The sequence below is a fragment of the Sander vitreus genome, chromosome 13 (genome assembly GCF_031162955.1).
Source record: "Sander vitreus isolate 19-12246 chromosome 13, sanVit1, whole genome shotgun sequence".
NCBI lineage: Eukaryota > Metazoa > Chordata > Actinopteri > Perciformes > Percidae > Sander > Sander vitreus.
The window spans coordinates 18858142-18876021 of NC_135867.1; the positions used below are offsets into that span (position 1 = coordinate 18858142).

At 39.7% G+C, this 17880-nt stretch overlaps 3 protein-coding genes across 3 annotated transcripts in view; 2 read left to right on the forward strand and 1 right to left on the reverse strand.

The window, feature by feature from the left end:
- Positions 1-17560, reverse strand: part of rb1 (retinoblastoma 1) — a 19690-nt gene extending 2130 nt beyond the window's left edge. Inside the window, exons 1-20 of the mRNA XM_078266212.1 lie at positions 17052-17560; positions 16356-16476; positions 15477-15580; positions 15047-15181; positions 14914-14952; positions 14717-14766; positions 14353-14463; positions 13913-14058; positions 13720-13797; positions 13059-13168; positions 12881-12955; positions 12204-12291; positions 11988-12104; positions 11835-11891; positions 11551-11582; positions 11343-11419; positions 10959-11179; positions 968-1083; positions 468-622; positions 1-119 (exon numbers count right to left, since the gene is read on the reverse strand). The exon at positions 1-119 is cut by the window's left edge and continues 27 nt beyond it. Coding sequence (XP_078122338.1) covers positions 1-119; positions 468-622; positions 968-1083; positions 10959-11179; positions 11343-11419; positions 11551-11582; positions 11835-11891; positions 11988-12104; positions 12204-12291; positions 12881-12955; positions 13059-13168; positions 13720-13797; positions 13913-14058; positions 14353-14463; positions 14717-14766; positions 14914-14952; positions 15047-15181; positions 15477-15580; positions 16356-16476; positions 17052-17164 — 2064 coding nt within the window. The 5' untranslated portion in view covers positions 17165-17560. The remainder of the gene's footprint in view (positions 120-467; positions 623-967; positions 1084-10958; positions 11180-11342; positions 11420-11550; positions 11583-11834; positions 11892-11987; positions 12105-12203; positions 12292-12880; positions 12956-13058; positions 13169-13719; positions 13798-13912; positions 14059-14352; positions 14464-14716; positions 14767-14913; positions 14953-15046; positions 15182-15476; positions 15581-16355; positions 16477-17051) is intronic.
- LOC144527960 (lysophosphatidic acid receptor 6-like) lies at positions 3716-5937 on the forward strand. Its single transcript, XM_078266323.1, has one exon. The coding sequence runs from the start codon at positions 4164-4166 to the stop codon at positions 5280-5282; it is 1119 nt and encodes a 372-aa protein (XP_078122449.1). The 5' UTR covers positions 3716-4163; the 3' UTR covers positions 5283-5937.
- On the forward strand, positions 8794-10093 carry LOC144527891 (lysophosphatidic acid receptor 6). The gene has a single exon (XM_078266213.1). It carries the CDS (start codon positions 8794-8796, stop codon positions 9784-9786), a length of 993 nt encoding a protein of 330 aa, XP_078122339.1. The 3' UTR covers positions 9787-10093.
- Positions 17561-17880: the final 320 nt, after the last annotated feature.

Consider the following 17880-nt stretch of genomic DNA (forward strand, 5'->3'; position numbering starts at 1 on the left):
CTCGTGCTCGTGCTGCAGAGTGTGCTGGAACAGGGTCCATATGATGGGCTCCAGTTCAGGGTGGGAGGACAGCAGGTAGGAGCAGAGTATCTTCAGCCTCGTGTAGGCCAGGCGGTATACTACAGCGAGAGGAAACCACAGAGACAGTTGGACATGGAGAAAAAAAACCCTGAAGGATCTGTGTACTGAATAAAACAAACTGAAAAAAATAACGTTTTCATACCTTCTGCAAGCTTATACAGATGTAGAAACTCTTTTTTTATTTTTTTTTATTGTATTTTAGTAATTTCCAGTTTATTATGAAGTCAAATTGGAAATCCATCACTGACAAAATTTTAGAAAGATTAACGATATTGTTTTGTTTGTAATATGAGCTGGCAGTGTTTATCCACACATCTGTTAGTATATACGTTATCAAGAGAAACCTAATGTTTTGTTATGTCTGGAGGAAAACACTAAACGTTTACATTTTTTATAGAAGAGGCTGAGAGAGTTGGACTTTGGGTGATGTGGAGTCTGGCCGGCAGGCTGGGCCGTAGGCTGAGAGGCAGCTTGAGAGCTGGGCGTGGCCGGGGACTCGGGAGGCAAGACACGAAGGCCTGGACGCATTGGGGACAGGTATCTGTAAGGACAATGGAGAAACCCATTGGGCCCCATCAGTTACACCATCTACATTAAAGTTTAAAAAACAATTCCATTGAATGTAAACCACAAATCACTAATAATTAAAGGGGTTGAGAATCAGGTTAGAAGAACAGGTTTAAGGCTACAGAAAGGAGTTTTTATTTTATTTTTTTATTTTTTTAATACCATGATATTTAACTATGATTTCATCAAAGTGATGAGCTCTCTTACTTATGACTCACAGTGGTTTCACAACAGGTAAAAAGGTTTTAGGGTCTAAGGTCTCTTAGCTGCTGTATACCATCAACTGAAAGACAAATGGATTGTAGGATGTCGGACTCACAGGTCAGCTGCGGTGTGGTTGTGCTGCAGTGGTTGGCTGAAACTGGCTGGGGTCTCCACCTGCTCTGCTGCTCCGCCCTCATGCTCCTGTGTCAGCAGCTCAAACAGCGGGGAGTCCTGCGGAGACACAAACGTGATTATTTACATTTAAGCAAACACCCAGTGCATCCAAACCATGAAGACAATGACTACACGCCTTTTACTGGAAGGGGGAAAAACCTTCCAAAAGCCATGGCTGGAAGAATACAACCCAAATTCAACTTTTACTGATGCCAATTACACTCTTACCTCTGTAAGTTAGCCAATCAATACTTCAAAGCTTCGCAAATATGAAAAGCAGAATTTATATTACTTCTGAGTTTGTAAGTGAAGTCTGTTGCTACTCTGAATTGCATTTTATATGATAAATAATCACAACACTATCACTGGAGTTACTACTAAATGTTTATTAGATAATGTAACCTCTGCACTGCAGTTTTATTGACACAGAAAAAAAAACACAGGAGAAACAAGAATCAAGAACAAAAAGAAGAGGATGTTATGAGGGCACCTACTGTGTTTGTTTTGCACTGCAGTGTACCTTATTGAATCACAAATGACGTAATTTATTAATTGTGCCTATATTAATATCTCAATAACTTCATGAAGAGCCTGTTAGTTTGGTTTTCCCTGGAGGAACAAATGCAGCATTGATAAAGTATCAGTGCAAACAGTCATAAGTACAATCACACGTGAGGAGAGCCTGGTCAGGTACGGTATTACAGCTTGGTTTGGTGACATCCCTGTGCAGTTGAAAACTAAACTGTGATGATTGATTCATACTGCCTGGAAGATCATTGGTGTTAAAGAGCACATATCCATGCAAAGAATTATGAACAGGCTTCTTTGCGACAAGCAAATAGAATTGTTAGGGACACAATCACATTCTGTATGCAGAATATGAGCTGCTGCCATCCGGTAGGAGGTTTAGAGTTCTTCGCTGCAGACTTAACCGTTTCAAAAACTCATTTATCCCAGTGTCTATTAAGCTCCTAAACAGCCGCAAGTAAAAGGCAGAACAGGCCTGCATGACGATGGAGGTTTCTAATTGTTGTACTTGTGAGATCTCTTTTTTAAATGTATTTTATTTATTTATTTTAACTAATGCATTGCGTGACACCATGTTGGGTTTTATACACCATCAGGACCATAGTACGGTCTGTTGTATGGTATTGTACAGTATCTGTTGTATGTACATGCTGTCTGTGTTTGTTTGTACTATGGCTGCAGCATGGGTTAATCTTGAATATTGATTTCCTTTGCAAAAAGGCAACTGTCAAATTATAACTACTAATACAGTGCCCGTTGAAAATGTGCCTGTTTGGAACGGGCCTGTGGTATTGCTGCAATTGTAACCCAAAATGACTTACAGAAGGACCCCAAACCACTTAATATGCAACTCCACTGTATAGCCTACTACTGACTTACAGTGTAGGTTACGTCTACATCAGAGGAAGACATTGTACTCCTATATTTACCAGACAGAGAACGGGGCAGATTCAGAATGTAATCACAAAATATCACAATGACAATGTGGAGTAATCAGACATTAGCGTCATAGACTCATGGCAGTGCGCTGCCCACCCGGCCTGTTATGAGAGCTAATCAGCGCACAGAGAGAGAGAGAGAGAGAGAGAGAGAGAGAGAGAGAGAGAGAGAGAGCGCTAATCTGGTGTCTGTATGATCCGACGTGTTAATTTCCATACAGGTTTAGTGGCTTGACGGTTAACGATGAAGTAGGGGATTTGATTCGCGGGGGTATTTTGGTGCTGTAAATTAGCAGTAGACTTAATTAACCCCACCCAGGTTGAGTCTGATGAAAACTGCCGTGTATGCCCAGTTCAGCTCTGACATTTTCTCACATTGCACAGCGCTGTGAATGAATAATCGCCGAGATTACGTTGTTGTATATTCTGCCTCTGTTTAGAAGTGGTGAATATAGGTTACAGCTCACAGCAACTTAATACTATATAGTATCTGGCTTTTATCAAGCAATCATGTAGCTAACGTTGGAAGCAGGAAAAGAGGCAAAGGCAGTAACACCCACACGCTGTTGTAAAGCGTTCTGCATGTGGCGTCTGTGTGCGACGTGCAGGTTACCTTCCCCCCCAAACACACATATACATCCCAAGGACAGTGCCTTTAGTTCCTATCAGATTTTATATACACACACACACACACACACACACACACACACACGTAAGTATGTACACACCAAGACAAAAATCTGCGATGAGATCATACAGGGAAGTGGGTGTGGGTTACTACTCATGGATGTACATAGTGACTGCAGGTATGTACTTGCTATTAGTACATTCTGCGTATCACACATGCCAAGCCCAGCTGACGCCACAGACACATATCAAAAGTACAAGTTATTTGATTGCAACAGCATTCAGTGACATGGATGCCAACACTGCAATGTTTTATTAGGTATAGTAAAAGTTCTGTTTAGATTAATTGTTTAGTTTAGGGTCTCTAAAGAGATTGGAGGTTGATCTAAACACACCTGTAGCAGTCAAGAAGAAACCAACCCTTACTTGTTTCCAATTTAAAATAAAAATGATGGACCACACCAATTTCAGACTAGAGTCTAATCGTTCAAATGATAAAAAAAATAAGACCTAAAACAAAGCAGCGATGGGAGGACTTTGGCCTGGTGGAGGCTCCTCCCTCTGTGTTTCAACAGTTCAGTGAGTTTTCTTTGTGTTGGAGCCTGACTTGCAGGCTGCTACAAGATTTTTGATTTACGATCAGGCAGGGGCAGAGCAAAACCTCTGGAGCATACGAGTAACAATCACCATGCCCCCCCCCCAAAAGCTGCTGCAGGAACCGACAGGAAACAAGCAAAGGGAAGAACCACTCGATTGTTCAGAGATGAGGGGAGGCACATGACTCTTCTCTCAAAGGGATACACATTTCAACTGTGAAAGAAAACTGGAAACAACTGAAAACCTTACTTAAATGAGGATTATTGGATGTGCAGGACAGCTTTCACGCACATCAAGAAGGACTTTGGATACTAATACAGGTATTTTGTGGATTTACAGCATACTTTCCAGTATTTCATAACAAAACCACAACATACATTTTTGCTGCCTGTTGCACATGGTGGGATTAACTAAATGGATTTGCATTAAGAGAACATTTTTTACTCAATGTTACAAACTTATCAACCTGGTTTAAAAATGAATGACAGCAGTACACAAGAATATAACGTCACTCAAAATGACATGAATTGCAACAAGAGTGACAACTTCAAGTACCCTTTGTATAGCTGGGTTTTCAGCCTGGTGTTTTTATTTGGACTTGTCTTCAACATGGTGGCTCTATACATTTTTGGCTGTACACTGAAGCTGCGGAATGAGACCACGACATACATGATAAACCTTATAGTTTCAGACTCTCTCTTTGTCCTGACCCTGCCTTTTCGGATCGTTTACTTTATTAAACGTGAATGGGTATTTGGAAGCGTGCTCTGCAAGATCTCTGTGGCCCTGTTCTACACCAACATGTACAGCAGCATCCTCTTCCTCACCTGTATCAGTGTTGACCGTTTCCTGGCCATTGTGTACCCATTCCGGTCCCAAACAATTCGTACTAAGAGAAATGCCAAAGTGGCCTGCTGTGCAGTGTGGGTGATGGTTCTTTCTGGAAGTATACCCACTGGGTTCCTTTTGGACACCACCTCACCCATAAATGCAAAATCCTCCTCAAACTTCTGCTTTGAAAACTACTCCAACAAACAGTGGAAGGCTGAGCTGTCCAAGGTGGTGGTGTTTATTGAGACTGTGGGCTTCATCATCCCATTGATGCTCAATGTCTTCTGCTCCATCATGGTGCTACGGACACTGAGGAAACCCCAAAACATCAGCCATGGAGGGAACAACAAGGCAAAAATCTTGAGGATGATCACAGTGCATCTGCTCATCTTCTGCTTTTGTTTCATCCCCTACAATGTTAATCTCATCTTCTATGCCCTGGTCCGCTCCAATATCATAGAAGGGTGCAAAGCAGAATATGTGGTCAGAACCATCTACCCCATTAGTCTGTGCATAGCAGTGACCAACTGCTGTTTTGATCCAGTCATATACTATTTCACTTCAGAGACCATTAAGAGCTCCATGAAACGCAAGTCCACAGTATGGCACTACGGTGCCAAGCTGTTCGACAGACTACAGATGGACAGCACACAAAGCAGTCCAAATACAACACACAAAAGCCTGACCCCGCGGACTCAGAAATCCAAAGTGTTTGACAGTGAGTCTACAATCTAATGACAATTCTATTATGGGACATGATTAATAATTCAGTGATTGCTGGTGAAACTTGATTTGAATCTGAGGACATATGTGGAAGTGGAGTGGCCTTGAAGATCATAACAAACACAATGCTTACTAAGGAGTCACTCTTTCCTCTACTGGACAAAACAGAGACTTTAGACTAGGACACCCGAATGAGTCAATAAAAGAGTGGAACAAGTCCAATAGGAAACTTGAAAGTGTTGCAACATAAATAACTTATCAGGCTGCCAATTCACAACACGCATTGTTAGAAAACTCTTCATTCTTAGGAGTTAAGAGTTTATAATGTGTACTAGTTGAGATGGTGCTGCCGAAGTATGAGGTTTTGCAAATAAGAAATTGTAACTGTAGTCTTATTCCTCAGAGAAGATTCTCCTTTAAGATAATTCTGCTTTGGCAACGCTGAACCAGTATTACTCTTTTATGTACTGTACTGTGCAGTTTCTATGTAGTTGTGGCCACTTTATAGAGTAGCATGTTCTGTAACAGCTTTTACTACCCATTATTACTGTATTACTTACAGTAAGTATATATATATATATATATATATATATATATATATATACACATACATACATATACACACACACACTGAAAGTGAATAAAAGAGGTATTAACTTAAAGGTTTTCGAGTTGTTTTTTTAAATACTTGTTTGATAGAGTGGGGTGTTGTGAAATATTGGACATTAACAGGGTATCAGTTGTTCACATGCAACTCTCTATGGGTGCTGCCAAATCATTTGTCTAGACTGATTACTCATACAGGTACTAACAACCCAGCTACAGGTACTGTGGTTGATTGGCCAGTGCCATGACTGCACAGTGAGACAATACAATTTAAAAAAGTAGATTACAAGTGTCGTATATGTATGTCGTAATATTTGACAGATGCATTGCGTCAGCCAACACTGCACTAACAATGCCAATGGCCTTATCTAAATAATGATGATCAAAAACAAAAGAAATTCAGACTAGAATTTGACGTTTGATGAGAATAATTTAAAAAGATCTAAGCCAGAGTGACCACGTCTGTTTCCTATGGACTAATGGGAAAAGTGAAAACACAGTTCACAGTGTAAATAGAATATGCTGCAACTTGAATTTTGTTCATTCTTCGAAAAGCTGCCTGCTTCAAGACCGAGTGCTATTGGATTCCTGTTGAGACCCCTGAGGCTCTGTACTGACAAGGGTAGACTCATCCCCACCACTGAACTGGATTGTGAAACATAAACAGACAAGCGACAACAAGCCTCTTGAGGGAGAAGCACGTTTACAAAAAAAGAGCACAGTGGTGGTTGCTGCAACCCTGAGTGAATAACCCAGAATTTAAACTTTAAAAACGGTTAGAAAACAATTAGCAATTGCCTAAATCTTATTTTGCCTAAGCCACACTTCACCATGTAATACAAATAGGCTTGCATATAGAATATTTAAATAATACACAATAATAATATTGTTAATTGAGTATGTGCAAAAAGGGTTTGTTGGATTAAACAGTAAAACAAAACATCTCATTTTCCTTTGTATTGATAATCATAACATGAAGGTAAGATTTCTTTTTTTCAAGACATGTCTTTCATAAGTTATTTATATATTTCTATCCAATTCAAAATTTGTCTCACAAGGGCCAAGTGATGTGTAGCCGAGTCGTAATGTGTGCCATATCAGCCTACTGTTCTCCAAATTATTCAAACAGGCACTCAACTCTACTTTAATGACAATTAAAGTAATTTGTTGGTGAAAATCTGATGTGAATACTAAATGAATTACTTCTTTTCTCAAGTGCAAATGACTGACATTTTTATCAGTCATAAGGACCTGTCCTGAAGGTTTTGACTTCATTTGGATAATAGCCATGGACTGAGATCTACACTCACTTGTTCCCTTAGAGCGCCAGTCCCAAGCTGACACACTGACAGATACACTGCTGTATAGTTTCAGTGAATTATTGCTGTTCCTCTATCTGTATAGTTGATGATTAACTCCAATCAGTTGTGCAGGTTTTTAATAAGCAGCCATAAACAGGACTCCCACCATAAAGGTAAAGAAACAATATGTGCTTAATTGTAAGGCTAATCACAAAATTCAGTTGATTGACAAAACTAGTTGGTTAAGACCAGATAACGAGTATATCCTTAAGCCAACCTATTGATCAGTACTTAATATTTTTACTAAATGAGCTAAGAAATAGGTAGTAAGAAAAAACCACAAGAAGTGTGCGTAGGAGAGGGGAGAGGAGAGAGAGAGGGGGAGACCCTGACCTGTGTGTGAGTGTGGGCGTGAACGGCTCTGATCATTAGCATGAGCATCATAAGAAGTTACCCTGCTGCTGAACATCAGCTGTCTGGAAGAATACTTTATCACACCATCACTGCATTGTTGAGATCCTGATACTGGTGAGTGATGATGTTTTCTGTTTCAACATTCTTCTCAGTTGTTCTTAGCTTGAGTTTTATATGTACAGTATATAAATTGATTTTCATAAAATGAAGACAGCAATTAACTGTAACAACTTATCAAGGTGTGGTGGAAACTTAACATTGTAGGGTCCACAAAGATACTGAAGACAAAGATTAGGAATAATATTGTTTGTATGCGATATTTGAGAATGTCCTGGGCTTTTACATGTAGGAAACCAAATTAAGGCAACATAATTATTGTGATCACGACACAAATCTGCTACATGACTTGCAATTCTTAAAGATCACATCAAGATCAACAGTTTGCTACTCATCAGACACTTGGTATTGGTGATAACTGAATGATTGAACGATTTTCAACTCAAAATTGTGTGTCATTTTGTGATGGGAGTGTTTGGACAAGTTTAACAGCGTTAATTCCTGGTGAACTGGTCACAAAAAAGGAAAAAGATGTAAAATAACAGAAGTCCCAAAAAAAGACATATATGCCAAACGCATGAAAAACGCATTAGTTAAAAGTGCTTATAATCTGACCCTTCCTAATAATGACTGAAAAAAGGCTTAACTGGATATTTTTTTACGCACTACAAACTACATATTTAAAAATGACCAGTAAAATCCACACCTCTTACAAACTCAATGAAAGATTAACTTCATGAGCTTCACTTAATGTGAATTTACTCCAGGACAACAGATAATATTGTGAGGTGATTCTTTTTTCCCCACTCTGCCTGTAATGAAGCCAAATGTTTGCTTGTTTTATGAGAGCAGGACGTTGCAGTTAAAACTTTATTGACAGATTGACTGTCGTCCTGCATATAATATATAAATTCAGTTACGTTAGCCGTGGCAGTGTATTCATGTCATCTCAGTAAATTTACATTACATAAAACAGCAAACATTTTGTTTATTAAGTTTTTACTTACCACAGGTTTAACTCCAGCAGAAGCAACTGAACCTGTTCCTTCCTCCCATCTTATGTTCACTTCAACCAACCCAATTCCCTCCAGATATTAAAAAAAATCTGTAATTTAAAGTGTTGGAGCAGCAAATCCTTTTTGGACATGGAGCTGTGGAATATGACTGATACGCCAGCCAAGCCATTTTCACCTCTGTCTAATTGCACTGTGGACACGAGCTACCGCTTCACCTTCTATCAAGTGTCCTATAGTGTCATCTTCTTGCTGGGGTTGGCCACCAACAGCCTGGCTCTGCGCAGACTGTGTCTATCTCCATGCACCATGAACAGCACAGCCATTTACATGGTCAGCCTGTCAGCTGCCGACTTGTTTTTTGTAATCTCTCTGCCCCTGAGAATCTACTACTACCACCAAAAGGCCAGAGCCTTGTCCTCCAAGACAGGATACCAATCCAGTTGGACTCCTGGGGTGGTATACTGCCACCTCACTTTCACCCTTAAATACATCAGCCTGTATGGGGGCATCTTCTTCCTAGTTTGCATTGCTTTGGACCGCTACTTTGCTGTAGTGCATCCACTGGCTTCAACACTCCGCAGGCTGCGTGTTGCACAGCTGGTTAGTGGGGGGATCTGGTGCCTAGTGCTCGGGCTCAGTGTGAGTCTGCCTCTGCTGCGCTCTGCAGCAGCTGACCAACACCAGCCCTGTCTGCTGGACCCGTCCTCGCAAAGCCACCGCACAATCATCCTGGTAGCTCTGGCCTTAGTCCTAGGGTCATTTCTGCTGCCCACTGTGCTACTTCTCTGCAGCTACTGCAGAGTGCTGAGTGTGCTTCGACGGCCGAGACACCGCTCCCGCAGCCAGCGCCACAGCCGTCGCCACACTCTCACTGTTATTTACTGGGTGCTAGGCATCTTCCTGCTGTGTTTCGTCCCCTATCACATCAACCTCCTGGGATACACCCTCACACACGTGGGTCTGCTGCCTCATTGTGGCCTGGCCAAGATGACCAAGGCTGTGCACCCCGTGGTGCTATCACTAGCAAGCCTCAACTGCTGCCTAAACCCACTCATCTACTATTTCTCCAACAGCCTGGTGAACAGGGAGGCACCCTGTGGTGGAGGCAGTGGCAGCCAGTGACACAGATCATTTCTTTATCATTATCTTAAGAGCACTAGACTATTTTTATTGAACAGATTCATACAGTTGAACGGGAGTTTGTCTATTCATATACAGTATCCTGTTACTAGGGATGGGCATGATTAATCGACGATTGATAATTGATCATTAAGAATTTCGTCGATCACGTTAATTTGTTATTGATTAAACTAACGCAGGTTGCGTTGCGTAGTGTTAGTCTTGAAGCAATGAAATGAATTTCACTATGTGGCAGCAATTAAACATTTTCGAGGACGAGGGGAGCGCAAACACTGGAGTCGTGGCCTCCCAGTATTTGGTTAAGTTATTGTTTAACAGGATTCTTTTTTTCTTATTTTGGAACAAACGAGGGTCACCGTTTAAGAACGCCGGCTCGCAGCTGCAGGTTCCGCTGCTTTAGAGCACCGCAGCACATATATCTTCAAGTTTAGCCTAACCGAACGTCCAGTTTAATTGCCACAAGTTGTTCTTCTTGTAATAAAGATCTGAGGAAAAACACGCTGTATTTTTGTATTTTCATTGTATTTTTAATTTATAAAAAGTAACATAAATAATGAATTTTAATATAAAAATATTAAATGATTAATCGATTGTCGATCGCTAATTCTCCCTACGATCGACTAAGAAAATGTAATCGAATGCCCATCCCTACCTGTTACCCATACTGTGTGCACTTCTTTAAAAAGTAAACTGAAGATAACTCTGCTTGTGTTAAATATGTTATCTGTATTTATGGCAGAAATTGCAATGTTGAACAGGTTTTGTACGTTCGCCGCACCTCTGGAGCAGTCTGGGGTTCGGTGCCATGCTAAGAAGCACGTTGTCATCTTAGTCATTTTGTCCAGTATACTTTTTCAGTACAAAGTCAATGTTTGTGAAATATTGATATGCAATGACATTTTTCATATGTAGTAAATGTGGAATTTGTGTGAAACCTGCCTCATTTTACAAAAATTGCTGATCAAACATTATGTAGTAGTATGTTGATCTTATGTCATTTACGTTATTCTTAAACTGTAGCAATAATATATTTCAAAAATCTTTTTTCTTCTCTCACACACACACAGTCTTTATGTTGTGTATGCATACATCTCATTTACATGCCATGACATTATTATAAGCATACTGTGGTAGTGATGAGAGATAAAACTGACCGTCCTCCATGCAATCCTCTCCATGATGAGGTTCTCGCAGGTCTCCAGATGTTTGACGATATCTTTGCTCAGAGTGGGCTCGGCCTTGATGAAACTCTCAATGACTTTATAGAAGTCAAAAGCAGCCAGGTTGACCACATCCAATATCCAGGGGAAACACACGTCCGTTTCAACTGGATCACCACAACCATGGTTGTATCCCCCAGTTTTAAAACTGCTCTCTAACCATGAAGAGCAAACAACATTATTACAACTCGTCGCACATCTACAGGATATGTAAACATTCACCTGCATCATTGATAATTGTAAGATACAACAAAGTTACTTCAGAGTTAGTAGGTGACTGCATCGGTTATTAACTTGTACGACAATTACGGGACACACCTCCATATGTTGCCATCACCACCTCCAAAGCACAGGCCAGCAGTGATGTGTGGAATGTGGAGTCATTGAGGAGTTTACTGGAATGGAAATCATATGACATAGTTCAAGGAAAATAACGCTTCACTTACAACAACAAAAAGCATACATGCACAAGTGAATACACACCACAATTGACTAGCTTTATGATTGTGATTACTTAAACGCATACCTGAAATTTTGTACAGACAGTCGCTTCTCTTCCTACAAAATAGGGAGGGAAAACAACATAAATACGAGTTATTTCAGACATGTTTCTTTTGCTCTACACTCTGTTCTGTAAACAAAAGCTATAAAGCAAAGTCGGAACTGAGATACATTTTTGTGGGTAAACCCTGTGAATGGCAACATTTCAAATAACTTGAACTTCTAAACAAATAAACAATAAAAATACACAATCATTGAATAAAACTGTTTAAAAAATATATAGATAATAACATCAAACAAGTCAAGTACCGATTTTAGCATTGCCTCCATGACTTTATAATACAGTCTGACACCGAGTTTAAATCTCTGAAAGACAAAAGAAATCAAGTCAGACATGAAATCATTTGAGCATAGTAAGTACTGCCTCTGTTGCTCATTGTCTTGCTCAGTGTTAGTTTATACCTGCCAACCAAGTACTACACAGCGCGGGCCGACTGCCTGACCAAACCTTTGGCTGAACGCCTGTCCGAGTGTCTCCAACCGCTTCAGCACAGCCTGCGTTGGGTCCACGGTACAATTCTGATGACAGGAAAGAGAAAACACAGAAAGTCAAATTAAGTTAGTAAGATGCAGCTTCAAGGGGCATTTTAATCAGTGGCAACACTTCTAGAGACCCACTTTGAAATATGTAGCCAGGTTAGTAGATGGCTGATCCCCACTGGAGGTGAGATCACCCCTCAACTGCTGGATGGAGGTCATGGCAGCTCTGATGAGACAAAACAAAATCAGACATCAGACATAAACTTAGTGAATTATGCCCAATAATATACATACTGTGCAAGAAATCCCAGAACAATCTCAAATGTTTGGTTTTCCAATTGTGGATACGTATACACATTCAATTAATATTAACTTTGCTTTTAAGCATTTTATAATATCTTTATAGATATCATGACATACTTTAATATTTGGAAACAATCATTAAAACTCCTGGTTTATCTTTACCTTTCCACACCAACTGTGACTATTAGGGTACACAAAGAAAAAAACAGTGCAATAAAGGCCAGTGTACTAAATCACTTTGTTAGTTATTAATTTAGTACATATTTTAGTTTTTACTGTCACTTTCTGTGTACTTTGGATGGATTAAAAGCAGAAAAGATCAGGTTTTCACCATAAACAGTCTATTGCTTTTTCACCCTAACGACTCGGATTATTCACTTTCAGCAAGTTTCAAATGCACCAGTTGGCAGATGAGCAGCATAGAGTGTATAGAGACTCTCAGGTGAAACTGTAAAATGTTAATGATTGTAAACAATGATTGATAAAATCAACAGGTGTCTGTGACTGCTCACCTGATTGGAGTCTGGGGAGGGATGAGTACTTCTTCATCTGGCAGGTTCTTTTTCGGCGTTCTCTCCACCTGTGATCTGAAAAAAGCAGCAGATTATTAAACACTTTTCTATAAATGATTTTAATAGATTAACCAGACCAACGTCAAAACACTGAGTAGTGAAGAAAAGAAGAAATTACATTTCGACTTTAGGCAGAAGAACTGTCTCATCTCCATCAAAAAACAGCCGTCCATCGATGTCTCTACTCTTGAGGTAGTGCTCTTCATATTGTTGGTTGAGGTCATTCGCCTGTGGTGAAAATTAGAGACCAAGGTTACTCATAGTTAAGAGCATCCCTTCATAATTCACAGATGTGCTGTAAAATAATTTGGCCCAAAATCTCACTGAAAACGTAACAGGTTTTTATTCCAATTTACCCAGGCCCCTTATAGGTCAGATCAATAAAATGAGATTATTTACATAAGACACGTATGTACGTATATAATGTGCACCACCTGTCCGTTACTGGGGTAATGTAACAGTAAAATAGGTCTTGTATCCTTCTTGAAAGAGTGTGTCGGTGTCAGCAAACAGTAGCATCCTGTCTCCTTTGTTTTCATACCTGCCTCTGCAATATGCTACCCTTAGACACTACAAAATGATCCCATGCTTGAGTACACATTTTCCTGACACCATGTATGCAAAAACCAAACATGTATAAGCACCACAGAGAACAATCAACAGCTGTCAGATACTTAAACGTTCAACAATGGCAACAGCACGCAGGACAAAATAACTAATGGAAACAGTAAGTGAATACAGACAGTGAAACCAAACAGTAAAGCTAGTGTCCCCCCCACCTGAGGAAAATCTGAAGATCTCGAAAAATCCAGCGAGTCCAGGAAAGTCGAGAAACTGGTCTGGTATACATTCTTCACCTGCAAATACCATTGGCATAAAGGGGCAAATGAGGCCAATTACACAGAACCGAGGGCAAATAAATGAATGTATTATAACTGTACGAATTATACAAAGAAGGGGGGGGGCTCAGACCTCTTCTGCATTGCATTCATTCTCTTCGCACAAGGTTTTGAGAAGCTGCAAATCCACCTCCGGCTCCGGAGGTCGGAATTTGGCTTTGCTCTGGTTGCGGCGTGATGTTCGTGTTGGAGGGCTCTGAACTTTGCCGATAGCTGATTCTGAAAGAAAAACATTTAAGGGCTTAAAAACATCTCTGGCCATAAACAATAAACCCTTTTATGACACTATATACTATACATACTTTTAAACAAAAAAACAACTTGAAATCACATTAGGTCTACAGCAAAAAAAAAAAAAATTCAATCATGTTTACATCCCGACTCAAAAATATTTTCTTTTTCTTTTAAATACCGGTACATTTGTTTGACTTTTCTGACCTGGTTGTATTATGAGATGTCAGAAAGGTTAATGAAATAAAGACAGAGGTTGTAGTAAATGACACTGAAGCTTACTGTAAAGAGGCTGCAGAAGGTCTGGAGGGCAGCGCTTGATGAATGACTCCAGTGTACAAAGCAGCAACTGGAATGAGATGACCAGGTCATCCTCCATCTGCAAGGCCCTTCCTGCAAACAGCGGAGATGCAGCACATGAGAAGCAGCATCACAATACTACCACGGCCGACTAGAAACAACAGAACTGTAACCGTGAGGAGAAACATTTTCATCAATTAATTTGAGCTCTACAGCTGAGCACGAAAAAGGAAGGAAGGATGGTAAGAAGAAGATGAAGCAACATGAAAACTATTCCATTAAGTGTATTAACAGCTTGATCCTACTTGTTTTTGTTGTTGTTAATGTGTTAAAAGGCCTAACCTACCTTTGGCCAAAAGAAACATTGTCCAGCAGCTCCGCATGGTCTCCCTCTCCCTTGGAAAAGAGACACTGAACCATTAATCCTAAACCTACATCACATATTTTATAACAAGCCCTCAATTATCAAACAAGACTATAAAGATACTAAAAAAGGAGAGTGACTAGTTAATTTCACACGTGGTAAAGAAGTATCCAACTTACTGGTCATCAGAAACCAAAGCAAAGATTTTTTTGCATGTTCTGAAACAAAACAAAATGTTAATGTCAATTACAATTGTAACCAAACAGTTTGGTATGAATCAAGCACCTGTACTGTATGGATGTGTTCACTCACTTCTCAAACCGCTGGTAGAGAGCCAGCGTCACGTTATACTTCTTCTCCAGTCGTGTCAGTGCTGAATTCACCTTTGTACTTATGGTATCCATGTTTACATCTAACTTCCTCACCAGATCCACAAACTGCGTTACACTACAAAAACGGATTCATTTGTGTGAGAGATAAAATGGAAATTGCATAAAACGGAATAAAAATAAGGATAAAATTGTAAAACCAGACTAAGGGTTCAGATTTTAAAACTTTTTTTAAACTAAAATAATCCTCAGCATTGCATCTCAGTTTGGTACCACCTTGTTTTTGGACCATGGTGCAAAAAGCAACTGTGTGTTATCCTTTTACAGAATGTGTATTCAAATGACTGATATTATATGCATTAATGTGTAGGAGTATTTGCCAATAACATGCATCATGCAGAGTAAGTACTTACTTTAGACTGACTGCTTTCAGAACCTGAGTTAAGGTGAAACAGGTGACATCCATGTCTGCCCCAGACACAAACAGACAAGCCCCCCAGACCCTTTTCTCACGGTCCTGAAATGAAATTATAAACGTTTTCAATTTAACTATAAAAACATGCAAACAAAATGTAATCACTGATACCCTAGTGGTGAACATTACTATTATCAGGAATATTAAAACATAAATCAAATAGATCTGTTAGAACAAAGCCATACCACCTGGTAGATTATAACTGTAATTCATCAAAACCACTTCTGTCCACCTTTTTGATAGATTTCATTTAACAGAGATTTAGAAACTGAAATGGTATTTGGATTAGTATGAACTGACTTGTTAGCTACAACTACAGCAAAACAGATTAATCTCAAATTTTACATTTAATCTCAATGATAACGCTTGTCACATAACACTTGTGACAGTATATATGAGACACGTGTCTCTTGCTTATTATATGCAGTTCATTCTCATCTGCTCTCCTTTCAACAGGGGTGGAAAGGTAACTTTTTGAAAGAAATGTAATTGAGTAGTTTTTTTATCTACCAAATTTCTTTGAAAATTAGTGACTATACTTGCATGCAAGTACATTTCTGATTCTGTATTCAGCTAGAATTTCAAAGGCAAAAACAGCATACAGTAGTTTTACAATTACTATGGATAATGCATTTACATTTGATATTTTCCCTTGTAAGGCAAATTTTAGAAAGCTTTCCAAGAAGCAACACTAACATGGAGAGGGTTTGGTTGTGAGGGCCAAAGGGCATGTTCTTTTTAATGGTTGCAGTGTGAATGCCATAGTGGTCAATTTATTCAGTATAACAGTATACAGTATCTATATATAAATACATACAGCTATTTCATTCATGGAATCTTGAACAGTTTTCCACAGCGTCCAGGCACGGTCACACACCAGGTCTGTCACATGAAGGCTCTTACACAGGGTCACAAACTCAGCATCCTTGTCTCTGTGTCTAAAGGATGAAGGCCATAAATCAATATCATGGAGAACACAAACAAAGAGATTTTGACACGGACAATGTATGTCTCTTGGAATAATTTGATGTAGTCTGTCTCTTATATGTGAAAGAACAACAAGAGATGAATGTATTAGAAAGATATTAGAATAAATTAAATTAATGAATCTAAAATCTCACGGACCCATGGGGGTCCCCGGGCCTCACTTTGAGAATCACTGGTTTAAGGATATCAAAACATGCTGCACAGACATGTGCACAGATGACTACTTCCCTGACTGTTAGCCAAAGTCTGTATCAGACTCACATGTGTATTTGTATATTGTAACAGCGTTACATCTCATTTTACATCTGTGACTAAAGAGTTATAGTCTGTGTTAGCTCTAAATAACGTTACAGGCCTGACTAGTTGGTAGAAGCTAGCAAGTGAGCCTGACGGTTAGACACATTCAGCTAGCTTGGAAGAGTAAACTAACGTTAGCTAAACATCAGGCTACAGTATGAACACATTTTAATTCGCTGACATACTACGGAAACCTGAATTAACGTTAGGCAAAAATAGCGCATCTTACTTTTTAGCAGATAACGTTAATTTTGGACTCTCCTTCTTGTCTGGAGAGGCACTTTCAGCACTCTTCAGCTCCTTGCTCTGTGTTGTCCCAGAGTTGCGCTTTTTAGGTGGCATCTTGGTATCCGGATACCGAACAGACAAATATAACTATTAAAAACAGAAAGATGTTTTGAAGGCAACAAATAAGGCGTAGTAAATTTAAAACCCACTGCACGAGCTCCGTGGCAACAATACAACAAAACCTGACTGACTTCCTGGAACCGTGGTGAAGTGGGTGTTCGTTTTGTATCACAGAAGTGCGCGGCGGAGTGCCGGTGCCGCGGGTGCCTCAAGTTTTAGACGCCCTTCACAGTCAGTGTACACAACCCCGTGTATACTAACCGGCTCACTGAGTTTATATGATCGTTTGTCTCTGTTTAAACCCAGCAATGTCGACACTTACATTAGATACCCGGTTTATCGCTTCATATCTATCTTAAGCTCCCTTTCACTAGGATCACGTGACACACCGCAAACGACTTTACCCAAACTCAAGGGATGAAAACGCGGGAAAATATCTACGCAACATCCGCTCATTAGCATTTATCCCGCCATCCAGACGAGTCACAAAGGGTCTACTGCCTAGTAACGTTACTGTAGCTAGAAAGAAGGCAACTTATCATTTCAACTAATCTAATGTAATTATATAGTTATTACAATAATGTAGACCGTGCATATGTTGTTTCGGTGCCCCCCCCCCCCTTCGCCCCGATTTTACGCTGTTTACCTTATGTGTATGTTTGTTTTCATTTATTTTTACATGTTACACATTTTTTCACTTACATTACTCA

What these genes read in the sequence shown, in the direction of transcription:
- LOC144527960 (XM_078266323.1), top strand. Translation starts at nt 4,164, where the DNA reads ATGTTACAAACTTATCAACCTGGTTTAAAAATGAATGACAGCAGTACA.
- LOC144527891 (XM_078266213.1), top strand. Translation starts at nt 8,794, where the DNA reads ATGGAGCTGTGGAATATGACTGATACGCCAGCCAAGCCATTTTCACCT.